The sequence below is a fragment of the Maniola hyperantus genome, chromosome 22, assembly GCF_902806685.2.
Source record: "Maniola hyperantus chromosome 22, iAphHyp1.2, whole genome shotgun sequence".
Classification (NCBI taxonomy): domain Eukaryota; kingdom Metazoa; phylum Arthropoda; class Insecta; order Lepidoptera; family Nymphalidae; genus Maniola; species Maniola hyperantus.
Window position 1 is genome coordinate 9,291,903 of NC_048557.2, and position 17,134 is coordinate 9,309,036.

A 17,134-nucleotide genomic window follows, 5' to 3' on the forward strand; every position below is an offset into this window, starting at 1 on the left:
TCCTGAGCACACTCTCCGAAACTTTTTTTTACTTTCAATGACAGTAAAGATAAGATATAAGGATTTTTGCTCGAAAATATCATTATAACTTTCTTGTTCAACAATTCCAGATTACCACAAATATACGAAGAATTCCACCACACGATAAACAACGCCGACCACCAGAAGGACCTGAAGTGGTGGGCCAACAACCACGGCGTCAACATGGCCATGGCGTGGCCGCAGTTCGAGGTAACCCCGCCATCCATCAGCCGCATACAGCCTGCTTCCCCGACCGTAGCTTAGCGATCATACAGTTCGGAAACCGCGACAGTGCGTAGCCGTGTAATCTGCCAAAATTTATATTTTTTTTTTCAAATATTAAGAAGTTGACCTTCGCTAAACTTGAACCTTGCCAAACATGGCTTTGAAATAGAATATATAGGGATCATGCTATAAAGAAGGTTTCGTCCTACATTGATGTCAGTTACGTACGAAATGCGAATGTGGTGCATTGTAAATGTTGTACCGATGCTGACAATGTCGACTAACTGATAGTGTCGTTAGTGACTTACGCGTCTGAGGTTAAGATCTATAGAGCACACTTTGACTTTGCTCAGCACAAGCTTCAGTCAAAACGGGAAAGATTTATATCAACGATATAACGCTGTCTCGTTTGTAACAGTGTCTATGGATCTCAGACTTATATATCAGTGTCGAAAGAATCCCGCTCTTATAAATTGCTGCCGTATCGGTTTAAAAATCCAACGACAACACGCAAAAGATCTAACCGTTTTTCCGCTCAAAAAATAAATGTTTTCCGAACTGTGAGTTTGCTACAAAATGTTCCCATACTTACCAAAGCAATGCATATGCCTATATATGCGATTATAGTGTTATGTATGCAGTTATTAACTGAATGCTTTCTTGATACTAGATATCTAGATAGTTCTAGACAATATTAGGAGTTCTAGTGGCATGCGAACTACATTACTTGTACGCATACATCTTTTTCCTCTTTATTTTCCCTTTCTTTCCTTATTGGCTGAAATTTTATTTTCATGTGAATATGTAGTACAAGAAGCTGCTTTAAAACTTTTGACAGACGATCCAACTTAGTTGGTGCCAATGATCCGACGAAGATCAAAATACAATTGGTTGCGTAATTGCAAGCTCTTCGAATCAGTGTCCACATTTTTACTCGATTGTACCAAAATTTATGAATAACATAACTTTTTTGGGTCTATGTATGTATCTATTTCAAGTTAATAAATGTGACTCTGAGTGCGGCTGTCAGTAGATTCAGTAGAGTAGCTTTTAATGAGTAGCCTTCAGCGTTTTCTTGAGTCATCCAACGCTAATTTCAATATTGACAGTGCAGTATTTGATTTAACAGCGATTGCAGAACATTTGACCAAATATTTGGTACGCGTAAGCATTAAGAAATGCGGCTTGTTCCGACTTGACTAATACAGTTAATTTACTTTGATATACAGGTTAAGTGGTAATATGTAAATTAGTAAAGAACCAAAATCAAAGAACGGCAGAAGTAATTTGACGATGCAACAAAAAAATAGGCCCGTATAATAGAAATGTGTAATTTTCAATCGGACCATGATATAAAAATAAAATACTTGTTAAAAAATATATTTTAGCTTCTTTTAAATGCCAAAATGCCTAATATGTTAGATATACTTACCTTTTATATATTCTGCGGTTTAGCTAAAAAAGGCAAACTAAAAAGAAATGTGCTAGAAACTTTTCTAAAAATGCAGTGCAGAGCCATATTAACTTTTGCAAAGAAAGTGTGCATAATAAGTGTAGCCAGGATTGACAGCGGTCGCCTTTAATTGCTAATAAAAGCATCCCTAGAATCCCTAGGGATCATCTTGTCATCCCTAAGCCACGAAATGAACAGGCGGCTACGAATTTATATTCTAAAAGCTGTAAAGCAAATAGAAAGAAGAGGATTTTGAATTTAAATTGATAAATTTAAACGCTAGGGAGACCTCTGTGTGCAATAAATATTTTTTTAGTACACAGAAAAAACATGATTATGAAAAATGGACCCAGATGCTTTCCTAGGGGGATATTTTTGACATCCTTTGAGACTGTGATATATTATTTACGAAACGATGTATATAATGCATTTTTTTATGAATTAAAACAAATATATCAAACATCCCCTGCTAATAACAGTAAATAGAGATAGAAGATTCGTTACATGGACGAAGTCGCAGGATTAAACTAATCCTTTTATAAAGGAACACAGGTGCTTCCCTGGGGATTATATTGTCTTCCATGGACTGAGCAACAAATGGGGGATGCTGAAGCGATGGGAAACTCTCAACTTTTATATCGCAGGAAGGAAAAGTTCAGCCTTTTAAAAGTTCACAACGCAATACTTTATAAAGAGTTCCATGTTTAAATGGGTTCATATTATGGATGAACTCAGGGTTGCCCTAATTATTCGCATATATTATTAAAAGAAGATAAAACATGAAAAACAAAGTAGCCGTTTAAAAGTTTTCTCAACACATATTGTGTTTTGAGAGTTTCATTGGCAAACCAGGAATGGCAATTATTCATAACGGCTCTTAAAAACTATCAGAGAGTCATATTCTCAAAACTAAAAAGGTTCAAGACTTTGGGCCCTTCGGTGAGCCAGTGAAAAAGTTGGCATAAAAATTTCATCTCTATACAAAATTTATTTTATTCAATAAACGACCGTACGCGGCACGTACGAGAATCGTGTTCGATGCGTATCAAACGTGACCCCACGCTCACATTGTTTCATAATATTATAGTTTCTTACAAGCTTCGTCGTATCTCATACGATAAGTATAGAAGAATTAACATGCGACGTACAGTGTACACGGTTCGTGCGCGGCGCGTATCTATTGCGAGCCTGCATTCCTTTATGGATTTTTACTCTATATATTTTCTGGTATTCTGGACTGCAAAATATTACAAAACTACGATTCGAAAGGCTTCAAGAATCATAAATGTAGAAGGTTCCATGACAAAATGTATAAATACAGCTAGGTATATTATCAAAAGGACGAACCGCCTGAGACCACGGAGCCAAAATGTTTCAAATACCTTCCCGCCGGCGCGACCACGATGCTAGCGCGCGTGGTCACCACTCGGCCGCCGCCCCTCAACCTCGGCGCCCTGTGGTCGCGCGCCCAGAGGAGACTGCGCCGCGCTCTGCCCTTCTGTTTCGGAGATGAGAGGGAGCACAGAGTGGCGCCGTCGGACACGTCTAGCACGTACAACAACGGGGTGTACAACGTTGCGTTCATGGTACGCCACGGTGTTGGGACGGTTGGCAGAGCTGGAACTTGTCACCTTGTCACTCTCTCATGTGCTAGGCCCGGTACCACTGAAACGAAGCGGAATGAAGCGGAGATGTTTTCAACAGACCAATCGGATTATTGACAGATGACTTGAAAAAAATTGTTACGTATCATAAATCTGATTAGTCTGCTAAAAAATAAACATCTATAATGCGTACAAAATGAGATCTCACTCGCCATGTTAACTTTATGTGTGTACGATTTTAGTCCTTATTTTAACGGCGAACCGTACATTACCGTACCGTTTTGACATACAGTTGACACAGAGTTAAAATGGCGTGTAAGTTCTCTTTTTGTACGCACTATATCTCCGCCCATTTCTGTTTTAGTGGATACCGAGTCTTAAGCTCGAGTAAAACCTTTTTACATGAAAATTGCTCACCAAGAATGCTTATCCACTGAATCGTAGCTGAGCGGAGACGTGTGATTTTGACTAATCAGGTTGTTAGATGATGTGATAATTTTATCATGTCATTTCTCAATAATCTAATTGGTTGAAAACACATCTCCACACCGCTTCGCGTCAGTGGAAACACCCTAAGGGTACCTTTCCACTGAAATGGAGTGAAGTGAAGATACAGACTAAACAGATTATAATAGATAGATGACGTACTTATTTTATTACGTCATTTCTATATAATCTGATTGGTATGCTCAACATATCTTCGCTCAGCTCTGGCTGTGAACAGGCATCTAGGTAGTGAAAAGTGTCAATATTATAAACTGAAATATCGTATCTTCAATGAACATGCACAAACTCTTTGTTTTTCAATTCATATTGACATTTATCGCTAACATTATTGAGCGAATCTCACGGAAAAAGTTTTACTGGACGCTCCACATGTGCCTACATGGATTCAGTATCCACAACACAATTGGGAAAAAGTGACACTTTAAAAAGGACAGCAATATTGAAATGCACTATTGATTTGGTTTTCTTCAAACCTAGTTTTGATAAACATCTAAAATTCATTCAGCGCCAAAGTACGCTTGTAATATCCGAAAAAATACAACGCAGCTCTGGAAATCGCCTAATATTAGTCCTTTCACAATAATTGTTTCACAAAAGGCCGTCAATTTTCACGTTTTAAATGAATATCCTAGTTTCACCAGCTTTTTTTTCACCAATTTGGTATTTTTTTCACTTGCCAGTTGTTTCACTTTTAGCAGTTATCGGTGAATTTAGTATCACCATTTTCATTCCATGAAACTAAGGATCACCCTTGGTTTCCACCCATTTTCACGATGTTTTTGTCGGCCAAATGGTCTAGAAATGTTATTTTAGCACAAAATATGGAGTGGGCACATATGCAATATTCATTAGATTACCTAGATGCAGAATGGCAGATTCGCATTCATGGTGCACTATTCACAGCGTTTTCAGTATTTTATACTGAAAATAAATGTTGACATTGGGCTATAGCTTAATTTACAACACCAAATAACATAAACGTAACAAAAATAAGTTAAAAAGTTAAAAATATTGCTTTTTTTATTTTGGAAAAAAATATTTCAATTTAACAAAGAAACAATGCAACACTATTAAGCGAAACAAAACACTGTCAATTCTTGCTACACTAATGCTACAAATACAAAAAACAATCAGAATCCAAAACGCTAATTTCACTTTTAATACTAAAAACACTAAATTATTACAATGGGCATGTGAAATGCCTTTTGCATTTTCAAGACATTTTCTATAGTTATGCAACGAATCTTCGACTCGAAACGAAATTCTTTTACAATACAAAAGAAGACTAAGCAGAACATATAATTAGTTAAGAAGCATTATTATCAAATGCAAGTATGTACTTAAAATAAAAATTAATTTATGGTAATTTTTGAAAAACAACTTGCCTCACTACATTATGAAAAGCCACGTAAAAACAGTTGTTATTTTAGTTCAATTTTTTATTGAAGACTGAGCTCTACTTCTTAATAATAAAATTCTTTTGTCTTAGGTAAAGCTTTCTATCGATCTTAATACAGACTGACGCTTTATACTCATTCTAACTTGGCCTCTGTAATACTTTAACTCTTCTACATACGATTTCAACATACCATGCAAGATTCAACATTCATCCCATAGCCAAGCATGGCCACTGCAATATATTTCTCTTATTTGATATTGTTTCACACCTGAGTGCGTAAAGCTTGAGACCTTAGGCTGGGCGTTAGCACGCAGGCAACAAGACGCACACAAGCGTACGTTGCAATGCAACAAAATGACATTCTAAAACCGAAATCTGTGGACAGTACTTTAAATTTGCTCAGACTTTATTTAGAGTTACAACGAGATAAAACTATAACAAATCTTTAACTCTATGTAAGGTATGAGCAAAGTCAAAGTATTCTCTATAAACCTTCCTAAACATTCTATAAACACTTAATCTGAGCTGAGATCTATAGAGCGCACTTAGATTTTGCTCAGACTTAAGACATATTTATGTAGGGATATAAAACTATATCGTTTTAACTCTGTCATAAGCCTGAGCAAAGTCAAAATGCGCTCTTTAAATTTCTTTGACTTTGCTTAGACTCAATTTAAGTCTGAGCTTAGAGTACAATCTTCAGCTTCAGGCTTCAATCTGAGCTTCAGGCTCCAGGTACTCGTATATTTTCTAAAATGTTCCAAAGTATAGTGTTGACTTGAAAGCTAACTTGTGTTGGCTTTAGTCTAAAGCGTTGCCTGCGTGCGCCTATACGCTAAGCCTCATCAATTAATTAAAACACTAGCTTTGAATGGAAGTGTTACAATTTTTTTATTAATTAATTTCATTTTTTTCTTCATTTACTTAATTTAATTTCGCCTACACGCGCGGACAAGTTGGGATATGAACTTTAATATTAAAGATTGCTTCTATAAAATCGTCGATCTTTCCCTTCCTTGGTTCCTTGATCGGTATAGCTATATCGGTGCGACTCCCATATGCACATCGTCCTTTGTAGATATTTTATAAGCTCCTTTTCTTAATCGTTGATATTTCCTTGGCCTTAGACTGTTCCTGATCATCATTACTCTTATTTTAATTTTTGAGCAAAGGCTCAGTCAACATTTATTTTATTTTATTCGTTTATTTAAAATAAGAGAAATCAATCAATCAATTAATTGCCATGAATCAAGAATTTTATTGAGATCTTTATCTCAATTTCTTAGTTCTTTTTTAAATCCCTGATCAAAAACAGGTCTTTTCTTGATTCCACTCCAGAGTTCCACTCTTTGATTTTTATACTTCCATTGATTTTCTTATTTTGATTCTTGACCCTTTGTTTCTTCTTCTTGTTCTTCTTGTTTGTTTGTTTGTTTGTTTGTTTGTTTGTTAATTCTTGGTCCAAGACTATTTTTCCGTGTTTGATAAAAGACTAATGACCTTTTCTTGATCTTACTTTCTTTGGTTTTCCTTTCTCTTAGGCTTTACATGATCCTTATCTTTAGCCTTTTTGGGTCCTTGTTCCTTTCTTATTTCCTTGATACTGTTATTTTAGACTTAATTGGCAATAATCGAGATTGTTAAACACATTTTTATTTGGTTATTTAACATCGTATCCCAACTCGTCCGTGCTTCCCCCGACCGCTTGTGACCGCGTGTGTCGACCCAGGAATACACGGAGGAGTTCCGGGACATCGCGAAGGGCAAGTCCAAGGAGAGCCTGCCCACCGGGCCCATCACGCTGCTGAACCAGCGACCCGTCAGCGAAGACGTACGTCTCTCACGCTGGCTTTGTTCTCGCGCTGATTGTTGTCGCTGATAACCAGAGCTCAGCTCGTCAGCGCCGACCTGTTATCGTAGGAAATGCATTAAGCTTGTACGGTCGAGTGTCGATAATGCATCAATTTTGAGAAAGGACTCGTAATATTTGCTCTGTGTCAACTTGTCATGTCAAAAGTACGGTTTACACTTAGATCTATCTTCTAAATATATAAAAGGATTGACTGACTGACTGATCTATCAAAGCACAGCTTAAACTATAGAACGGATCGCGCTGAAATTTGGCATGCAGATAGCTAATGACGTAGGCATCCGCTAAGAAAGGATTTTTGAAAATTCAACCCCTAACGGGGTGAAATAGGGGTTTGAAATTTGTGTAGTCCACGCGGACAAAGTCGTATAAGCTAGGTAAGGACTAAAATCGTACTTTTGACATGACAGTTGACATGGAGTGAATATGGTGAGACCTTTCTCAAAATGTATGCACTATACATAGCTCAGCGCTGTCACTTATCAGCGCTACTGGTCAGCAATATTCAGGAATGCTTTATAGTCGGCAATTCATAAAGCTCGTACAGCAGCTCAGTGTTGACGAGTGTCAGCGGTGGTGAGTCAGCGATATTCAGGAACACGGACGATCAGCGTGAGAAGAAAACTAGCCTCACTCCCGCGTTGGTGTTTTGTAGACGGAACGGATATGCCATTTCGCCTTTTACATAACGTGCTTGTAAAGAGAAATTCAACCCGGACGAGAAAAGTGCCAAAATGTCAATTATATAATGCATAAATTTTAAGTTCTCATTCGCCATTTTAACTCTAAGTACGACTTTGGTCTTTATTTTAAAGGTGAGCCGTACTTTTGACATGACAATTGAAACAAAGAGTTAAAATGGCGAGTGAGTTCTCATTTTGTATGGACTATACAATTTTGTAAAGTTATACAGTTTTGTGTAGAGGCGGCTATTCGACCGCCGCGGTCATCTAACCACTCACTCGTGCATTCCGACCCTTAAGTAGACCTTGTTTATTTCAAAGTCTTTTGGATTAGAAATATATTGACCAAAAAAATATATTTTCAAATGGCGTATAAGTTTTATCTACAAAAGTCTGACGTTGTGTATCTCACTCAATAATTAATGAATTTTTAATTTTTAGAAATTTTTAAAGAATTAGTTTGATGGACTTATTAAACGTTTACTTACGGTAAACAACAAAAAAACATTAAAAACTTTATTACCTATAAGTAGGTATGCATAATCACTCACAGTAAAGATTTTTATTTTATTATTTGTAAATTATTGTGTGAGATCATACAGGTTCTTAAAATAAATTACATTATGCATTTGCCCAGAACACAAATTATAAAATCAGTACCTACAAGATTGATCGTATATATTTTTAATTTGTCCTCTGCGCAAATCTCAAGGTAAAGCAAGTTTTTAAGGGGCTAAACACATTTTTATTTAATTATAGGTTGTATAACTTTAATAATATGTAAGTTGAATGTCAAAATTACTGTTGTTTTATACGTTTTAGAAGTGTGGTTAGGCCCAGCGATGGGATTCAAATGAGAATGAAGAGTTTAAAATAATGAGAGACCAAGATTAGCATTATATTGCTTTTTATATTTATTTTAGAGAAATGTTGCATGAAATTCTTTACAGAACTTTGAACTAGAACTAGATTGAAATAACTGGTGAATGGGTCATTCTCATTTCGATCTTTTTTATTATTAGTTTAAAAAAAATGCTTATTATCCTATTATATTTTTTTTTTACATTTTTTCATATCGTTCAATGTTGCATGATGGATGTCGCTTTACCGATATGCATATTTGCACGTTTTTTTGATATTTTTCTATTTATAATATGATTAACAATTATTAGGTATATAAGAAGTATTTATGAATTAAAAAAAAATAAGTAGTTGACCTATTAAAATAGTATATATAATTAAGTAATAATTAGAATTCTCGAATAAAAAAGTATTGATCGTATATTTTGTGCATAAAATATTTTATAGTCCGGTTCGAAGGACCGAGAAAATAAAATAAAAATAACTATCTATGATACAGGAACTCCCGCCAATTACAGCGAATAACAAATCAGGGAAGACGGCCAACAACCACGCGGAACCACAGACGAATAACACGACCATAATGCACAACAACACGAGCGCGAATAACACCATAGACAAGAAGACGATCAGCGCACCTATAGCTGTCACGTGAGTGTTACTTATTTATTAGGAAACACCAAAAGTGTTGGTTAAATTGCTGTCGAGCTCAAATCTTTTTAAAAACAATATAAAAACATACAAAATTAATTTTATCTATTCCATCAAAATGTCACACTATAAAATGTCTGCTATCCTTTCCCTAACTTTCCTTTTCCACCCTGTAGCATAGAGCGATTGGAAATATACGCGTGCGGATCGGGCGCGTGCCCGCCGCGCGCGCCGGTTCCAATAACGTTGACGCTGCGCGACCGCGCGCTCTCGCGGTACACCCTCTGCGATATGAACGACGTCTTCAAGCTGTTAGTTTCTCTTAGTGTAGTTTGTATAGGTAAAGCGCATGACTGAGTAGGCTCCTGCGGTAGTGGAGTGATGCGGAAGAGTGTTAAAGCTGACGAAGCACTGAGCTCTCGCGTCACGTCGTCACACGCCTCCCGCACCGCAACAACCCACTCAGTTATGCATTATGCCTGTAGTTACATGTAACATAGAGAGCGTATGTAAACATACGCAAATGTATTCATCTCGGGCACGCTGGATCCTATGACGTTTACACGCAAATTTTAGAATATTCTGCCTCACCTGACACCTGATAGGTAACTAACCAAGCCGGAAAACCTGTGCTACGAAGCTAATTTGGTCTTTCTTTCTTTTATTCCATACAAATTAGTTCTTAACTGAAATCCCACCCTCATCCCCTGATACAATCTAAGATGGAAGCGGGCTAACGAAAGGGGTGTGGCTGTTTTATTAAACTGGTACGGATTTATTAAACCCATACCCATTATCGGTTTCTATACGGCATCGTACTGGGACGCTAAATTGGTTGGCGGCACGGCTTTTCTAGTAGGGTGGTATCTAGCCACGTCCGTAGCCTCACTTGATAGACCAGAGACAATTTAGATATTATAGGTAAATTCCCAAATTGCCCCTACCGAAAATCGAACCTCCCTCATACTTTGAAAACATATCAGTGTTTTCTTTCAAGAATGCATGCAGTCATGAATTAGGTTTTCGATTTCACTTTTCGGTTGTGCCTCCCGATTGTATAAGAAAATCATTCATCGTAATCATAATCGGTAGAAAATTCTACACCTTTATTGGCTTTGAGAAAGTCTGAACAGCGAATTCAACCACTCAAGGGGTAGAATAGAACTTGCTGTCGATTACGATTACGATGAATACGTTTTTCTTACACAATCGGGGGGGCAGATTGATTTACTCGAAATGTTCACAGTCCAAATCACAATAGTATAAAAAATGTTAAAAATTCTCGTTTTAATTTCCAGAAATGGCACAGCCTCAGCCCCTAAGTCAGCCAAGACCTCCCCAGCGAAAGACAGCATGACCGGCAGCGGTAAAGACAACCCCTTTGAAGAGGAGGAATGGGACGAGGAGTCCGGGGGAGCCCTAACAGACACCGGAGAGCCGGGCGTACCAGTTCGCGCGCTCTACGACTACACTGGCGCAGAGAGTGATGAGCTTAGCTTTCGACAAGGTACGTTCCACCTTCGGCTTAGTATACTCTCTGTTTATAGTTAAGGTATCAAGGGGCAGCTTCACAAATACCGGGAAGCCCAGCGTACCGGGTACGCGCCCTCTACCACTATACTTAGAACGCTAGCAAAAACTTAGCGCGGTAGTTATACATACCTAAACACAATCCAATACCAATAACCATGTGCCTGTAGTTTTAGTGATTTAGTATTTTTCAAACCCGCAATGTATAGCGTGCAAAATTTGGGGTCAATGCCCCGCCTAAGACACGGAACTGACCCCGCGGCATCTATGTAGGCAACTTTCGTTGACCTCTAATGCCAGTCAGACGTTTCATTTGCAATACATTGCGAACTTTTAAAAATACTTAGTTTAAAAAAAGTCACACACGGACGGACGGAGTCTACTTCTACCCTACTTCACAGACGCACGAATTTGACCAGTTTTTTTCTCATTCCAGGCGACCTATTTGAGAAGCTAGAGGACGAGGATGAGCAAGGCTGGTGCAAAGGGCGTAAGGACGGCCGCGTTGGACTATATCCCGCTAACTACGTGGAGCCTGTGGGCCACTAGCGCAGTCCTACACTCTAGCGCAGACCTATACTAGCGCAGCATTACACTTGTGCAACCCCACGCACTAGCGCAGCCCCATGTTCTAGCGCAGCCAACATTACACTTAGCCACTGCGCAGCACCCGGTAGCAATGTGAACTCAATTGTCGTGCTTCGTTGCGTCAGGTAAAGCCAGGGACAAATCTAGCGAAAATTCGTCAGTGGCAAAACGCGTCCAATTTATTTAGCGTCTTTTCTGAAATATGGCGCCACTGTATTTCTATCAGCGTTATAATGTTGGTATTGAAGTATTACATCCACCTCATACATTTTGTTATTTTTCGTTTTGATATGAAAGACCCGTCTCTTTTACATACTCTTTACAACCCGGAAATTGCAGTATGCAATCGAATTCGAGACGCGTTTTTCGCGAAATTCCGCCAGTTTTGTCTCGAGCTGATAACATACTTCGATATGATCTGCATTAAGCGCAACATTTGCGGTCATCGAGCACATAACCATAGAGCAACATTCTGAACCATATCAGTGTTTTAGTACAGTACAACTAATTTTATAAGTAACGCCGATGTACTTGCGCAGAAATCTTATTTTTGAATGGCGCGGAATTACCTCGGCCAATCAAAGCGGGCGTCCGCCTATCTTTTTGATTTGATTTAGGTTTTGATATAGATCCCGTTAGGATTTCTAAAAATCCTTATAGCGAGTTCTTTAGGTATTCTTAGTCACCTATATAACGTCTTATTTGCCTACCTTTTTCAATAAATAAATGGGATCTATGTGCTCGATGCTATTGTTGCCTTATTCCTTGTCCTCGAACGGTGGGCGTTTTGCGCGTTATTAGATGTGCGATTAACTCAACGAAGTGTTTTAATTTATTGCGAAACGATTTTACGACGCGACAAGAGTTAGCTACTGTCCGGTCCCTAGCGAGTGGGTGTTGAATGACCACTGTGTATTACGTGAACTATTGGTCAATGTTACTGGTGAACTGTGTCTGCGAACATAAAGGCGAAAAAGTATTGTCTGACGCAAATTGTAGTTCGTTTTTTTATTGGCCCAAAGTCGAACGACTTGAAGTGTTTTTTCTAAAACATTTCGATGTAAACTAAACTTTGGATTCCATTGTATAAGATTTATATTTGTGTGGAACAAATTGCACACATTCTTTGTCAATTTGTTTCACACATACACTAAATATAGTGAACATAAAAGTTTAGTATACTTTCAAACATTATAGAAAAGACACTTCGCTGCACTTTTGGCTTTGAGCCGATGTGTCTTGAGCCTTATTTGTGTCAGTAACATTGGCCCAATTCAATCTTATGTTATTCCAAAGGGACTTGAAACTTAACTCTGAAGAATAAAATGTATATTAAATTGAGAAAGATGTGTATTTTTAATTTATACGTCAAATTATTATGTGAAGTCACACAAGTCATATTTTAAGTACATTATTAATTATAACAACAGAATTTTTTTAATTTTGAAAAATTGTATTTAATTTGAATTTCCGCTTGACACTTTTTAGTTGTACAGTGTGGCTAATTCCGTTGTACACAATCTCTAAACTAAACTAAAATGGCACGTCTAAACCTATTGCTATCCCTATCATAATGTTGCTTGCGGAAAAGGAAAGCACTAGATTTAGACCTTCTAATTTAGTTTAGTTTAGAGATTGTGTACAAGAGAATCGGCCCCATTAATTATTTAAGCCATTATTTAATTGCCATCTCGAGAAATTAAAAAATAGTTTTAAAATATGAAAAATGAATGTAAAAAAATGTTCTTTATATAAAAAGAGTTTTATGAAATATTACATTACAGAGTAGTTGAATATTTATTCACTGAGATGGTAAACTGGTATACAATATAAATCTCCCGCAGACTACAGACTAAACAGTCGAACGACAAATTTATCGTGTCGGGATGTAATATAATAATATCGTCAATTTATTGGTGGAAATCCACTTTTCAAACTTCCTTTGCCCGATTTAAAATCGTATTTTTATGACTTGGATAATTTATTTTGATGAGTGTTCATCCATCACCTATCCATCTTTCGATGAGTATTATCTCCACTTTTATAGTCTCAGTACAAAACTTAAACAAGGAACGTGTTAAACTAACGTTAAACACGTTTGTTCGTATAGACTTAACGGGAGTAAAGTTTGCTTAAACCACGTCAAAAGTTTTTGTGGTAAAGCAGATAATTTGTTGCTTTGTTTATCTCATTTCAAAATTCCGTAGTCTCTGAATCTGTAGTCTACGGGGGTCTTACAATTTTAAAAATCTTTAGAATGCTTACGCTTCAGACTTATGTTTTAAAATGGGTTTATCTGTATACAATATGAAAGTAGGTAGCTGTTAAATTAGTTTAAAAAAAAATAGTACAGTTTTTAAAATGTCGCGATGCGGAGCTACGTCGTGTCGGTCGTAAGCTTTAAACGGTCTTATGAATATATTCGAGTTCATTCTTCATTAGAGTTCTTCAGGGCTACTATGGTTCAAGGCACATTAAATTGGGCGGAGTTAGCACAAAGTGACGCGTCTTTTCTAAAATGTTCCAAAGTAAATTGAACTTTATGTTCAGTGCGTAATGTACAAATTTGTGTGAAGCAAAATGAAAAAGAGGTGCCCTAAGAAATGGAACCTAGCCCCGCCAAAGGTACATGTGTGCCTTGAACTTGTATAAGTTTTGCAAACGTTTTGCGTCAAATGAATTTTGTTACGTCTTTGCGACTTTTTAAGAAGTATTGTGATGTTACAACTTACAAGTGATGAGTTTGTTAAGCCCTCTTCCCTTCTAGCGTAAAATCTTTGTCACAGTTTTCCAGCGGTTACTTTCGGAACTACATTTTCTGTTAGAATATATTTTAAGGTTGATAGGAAAACGTTTGCAAAACTAAGTAGCCCTTCAGCCCCCTGATTGAGTAAGAAAAATGTGGTTATCGTAATCGTAATCGGTAGCGAATTCTGGCTTGATTGGCTGTGCAAAAAGTATATTCAACCAATCAAAGAGCTTTACTGCCGATTACGATGAATACGTTTTTCTTACACAATCGGGGGGCAGGTTTCGATCATCGCAGCTCACGAGGTTTTTGACGCTTTTTAAATCTCCTGACGTACATCAGTTTCGCGGCCCAATTTTTTACACTTTTTTAGAAATCGACAAGTGATTTGGCACTCTGTGGGGATTGGGTATTTTTGGAAAATATTTGTACAATGTGGAAACCAAAAAATTGACTTCTAGTGACGTTTACTGACTTAGGTTATAATTTGCGCAACGACCGACTTAGTGTTGACGTGAGGGACGAAACCACAAAAATTCGACACTACGCGACACTAAAGTGTCCTGCATATGAGAAATTATTTGAAGGCAAAATAAGTTAAGAGTTGTCATTAGGTTTACATGTCGCACGATATTTGATGCTGAAAGCTTGTGTTGCTCCATAAGCAAGTTACATCTGATAACCATATGATAAGGTCCTAAAAAAGATTAATTTGACCCTAGATTCCTAATAGAGTGTGGGTAAATAAATCTAGTGCAGACGACATCTTTCTATCCGAAACAACTTTAAAGCAATTTTACGGTTTATTCCGCTTATCCACCCTAAAACAGGGACTCGGAAACGTTTATTTGCCCATCTTGGACTAAAAAATAATATTCAAATTCATTTAAGCATCACGTCCAGGGTGGATAGATGGACAAACGTTTCCGAGTATACACCCTAGGGTTTTAGGGTGGATAAACGGAATAACCCAATTAATTTTACAACAAATTTTTATGGGTGGGTAAATGTCTTGTGTTCTAATTCGCTGAAAATCATTGGTAATATAATCTGTGGTAGGTAGGCGTAACGTATTACGATATTTTGTGGTTTTGTCCTTCACCATGGTAGGTACACAGCGTGGATAGTGGATTAATTACTACCTTTAAAACCTAGCTAAGCCAAAAACTGAACGCCGGGAACCGAACGCAGACCCTGCAAAAGAAATCACTTCTCGCCTCGCTCCATCAACAATCGGATCTACAAATTCGTAACTTTATAGCAGTTCAAAGTTTACCCGGCAGGAAATATTGCACATCAAACTTTAGAAAGAGATAGCTGCTGCGTAGAGCGTTCTCTCTGTCTCTGAGACCGATGAAATGTCACGTGTGTTCTCACACATGTGACATTTCATCGGTCTGAGACAGAGAGAGAGACGACGCTCTATAAAGCAAAAATCTTTCTAAAGTTCGATGTCCAATATTTACTGCCGGTACGTGTACAATAAAAATTTATGCTAGAATTAGGATTATGAATTTTTTTTTAATTTCAAATTATATAATCATTTAGGATAACATTTTTATGGTACTTTTTAACTTTAAAATGCTCTCATGTAAGTTACAGATCTGCTGATCCGAAATTTTGATGAGTCGAAGCGATTTGTGATATATCAATATAGGTGGTTGTAGGATTTCGGGCGTTTGAATGTACATACACGGTTATATATTCGTCGTGCATATAGTATATTTATTTCCCATTGTATATAATGTATAATTATATCGCTGTAATGTGACCGGCGGGCGACGCGAACAAATTCAAATGGCCTAATATCATCACCATTCCTCTTTATATGATGAAAGGTGCTCGATTTTTTAAAGCCTTCATTTCTCCTACGATTTCGGTCACGCGTACAAAAATATTAAGCGCGTATAAAGGTGCAAATACACTATTCTGTAGTTTTAGAGTGTTGTTAAAGCGATCGAACTTACACATTTCGTATGAAGACGTGCATACTAGTCTGTTTGGCACTCTGATGCATTTTGCTGGAAGCGCGCTCTGATTTGTCGATCGTCAAACCAGATTGCGTTGCAACACCCGACAACACAATAGTGTCTGGACGTTATTGTCGTACGCGCGACCGACATTAGTGCTAAGCCGGAAATATACTGTGCGTAATATAGCGTGTCGTGTTGTGTTGTGACGCGTATACACCATATTGGGTTCATACATTTAGTATGGCTAGATTACAGTGGAGTGTAACGCCTTGTATCGTATCTCTCTCTAACTATACTAAATGTATGAAACCGATATGCTTCTGACGCGTCACGACACGACACAACAAGACATGCTAGTTATATTGGGCATTAGAGGAATTCAGGTGTAATCTTCAAAAGTTTGTTGGCGTCGTCCCGTCGTCTTAGGTTAAATAATAACGATTAATATATTATAAAGATATTTTACCTTTTTTTTTTCATTTTGTACCTCGTTTTGAACTCTGAACATTGTTGTATCGTATAGTACTGATTCGGTAGGAGGCTGATATGTTATCTTTGACTTGTGAACGTAGTTTAGTCGTAGCGCTACTTTTGTTTTATTTGTTATGGGTTTCGAGAGACCTCTGTGAAATTCTTTGTATTATATTATTATTATTATTAATATCAGAGGGTGGTTACGGACCACATATGTTAATATATTATTAATATTGGTAAAATAAAATTGTTACATATGATTTTATTGTTTTATTTAAATTTAATGCATTTAGTAAAATAAAATCAAGTTTAAGCCTTAACTCTAGATAGATCATTTAGGAATCCGAAAAGGCTTATAATTTTTCTACGTCCAATTATTATTAACTAGCTTATGCCCGCGACTTCGTCCGCGTGAATTACACAGATTTCAAACCCTTATTTTACCTATTTAGGGGTTAAAATTTTAAAAATCCTTTCTTTGCGGATGTCTACGTCATAATAGCTAAATTTCAGCCCGATCCGTTCAGTAGTTTCGAGCTGTGCATT

General features: G+C 37.2%; 1 protein-coding gene across 1 annotated transcript in view; it reads left to right on the forward strand.

The window, feature by feature from the left end:
* Synd (protein kinase C and casein kinase substrate in neurons protein Synd) overlaps nucleotides 1-16,848 on the forward strand; it is a 96,045-nt gene extending 79,197 nt beyond the window's left edge. The window contains exons 6-10 of the mRNA XM_034980674.2: nucleotides 111-231; nucleotides 6,939-7,040; nucleotides 9,123-9,274; nucleotides 10,573-10,781; nucleotides 11,241-16,848. Coding sequence (XP_034836565.1) covers nucleotides 111-231; nucleotides 6,939-7,040; nucleotides 9,123-9,274; nucleotides 10,573-10,781; nucleotides 11,241-11,353 — 697 coding nt within the window. The 3' untranslated portion in view covers nucleotides 11,354-16,848. The remainder of the gene's footprint in view (nucleotides 1-110; nucleotides 232-6,938; nucleotides 7,041-9,122; nucleotides 9,275-10,572; nucleotides 10,782-11,240) is intronic.
* The last annotated feature ends 286 nt before the right edge of the window (nucleotides 16,849-17,134 follow it).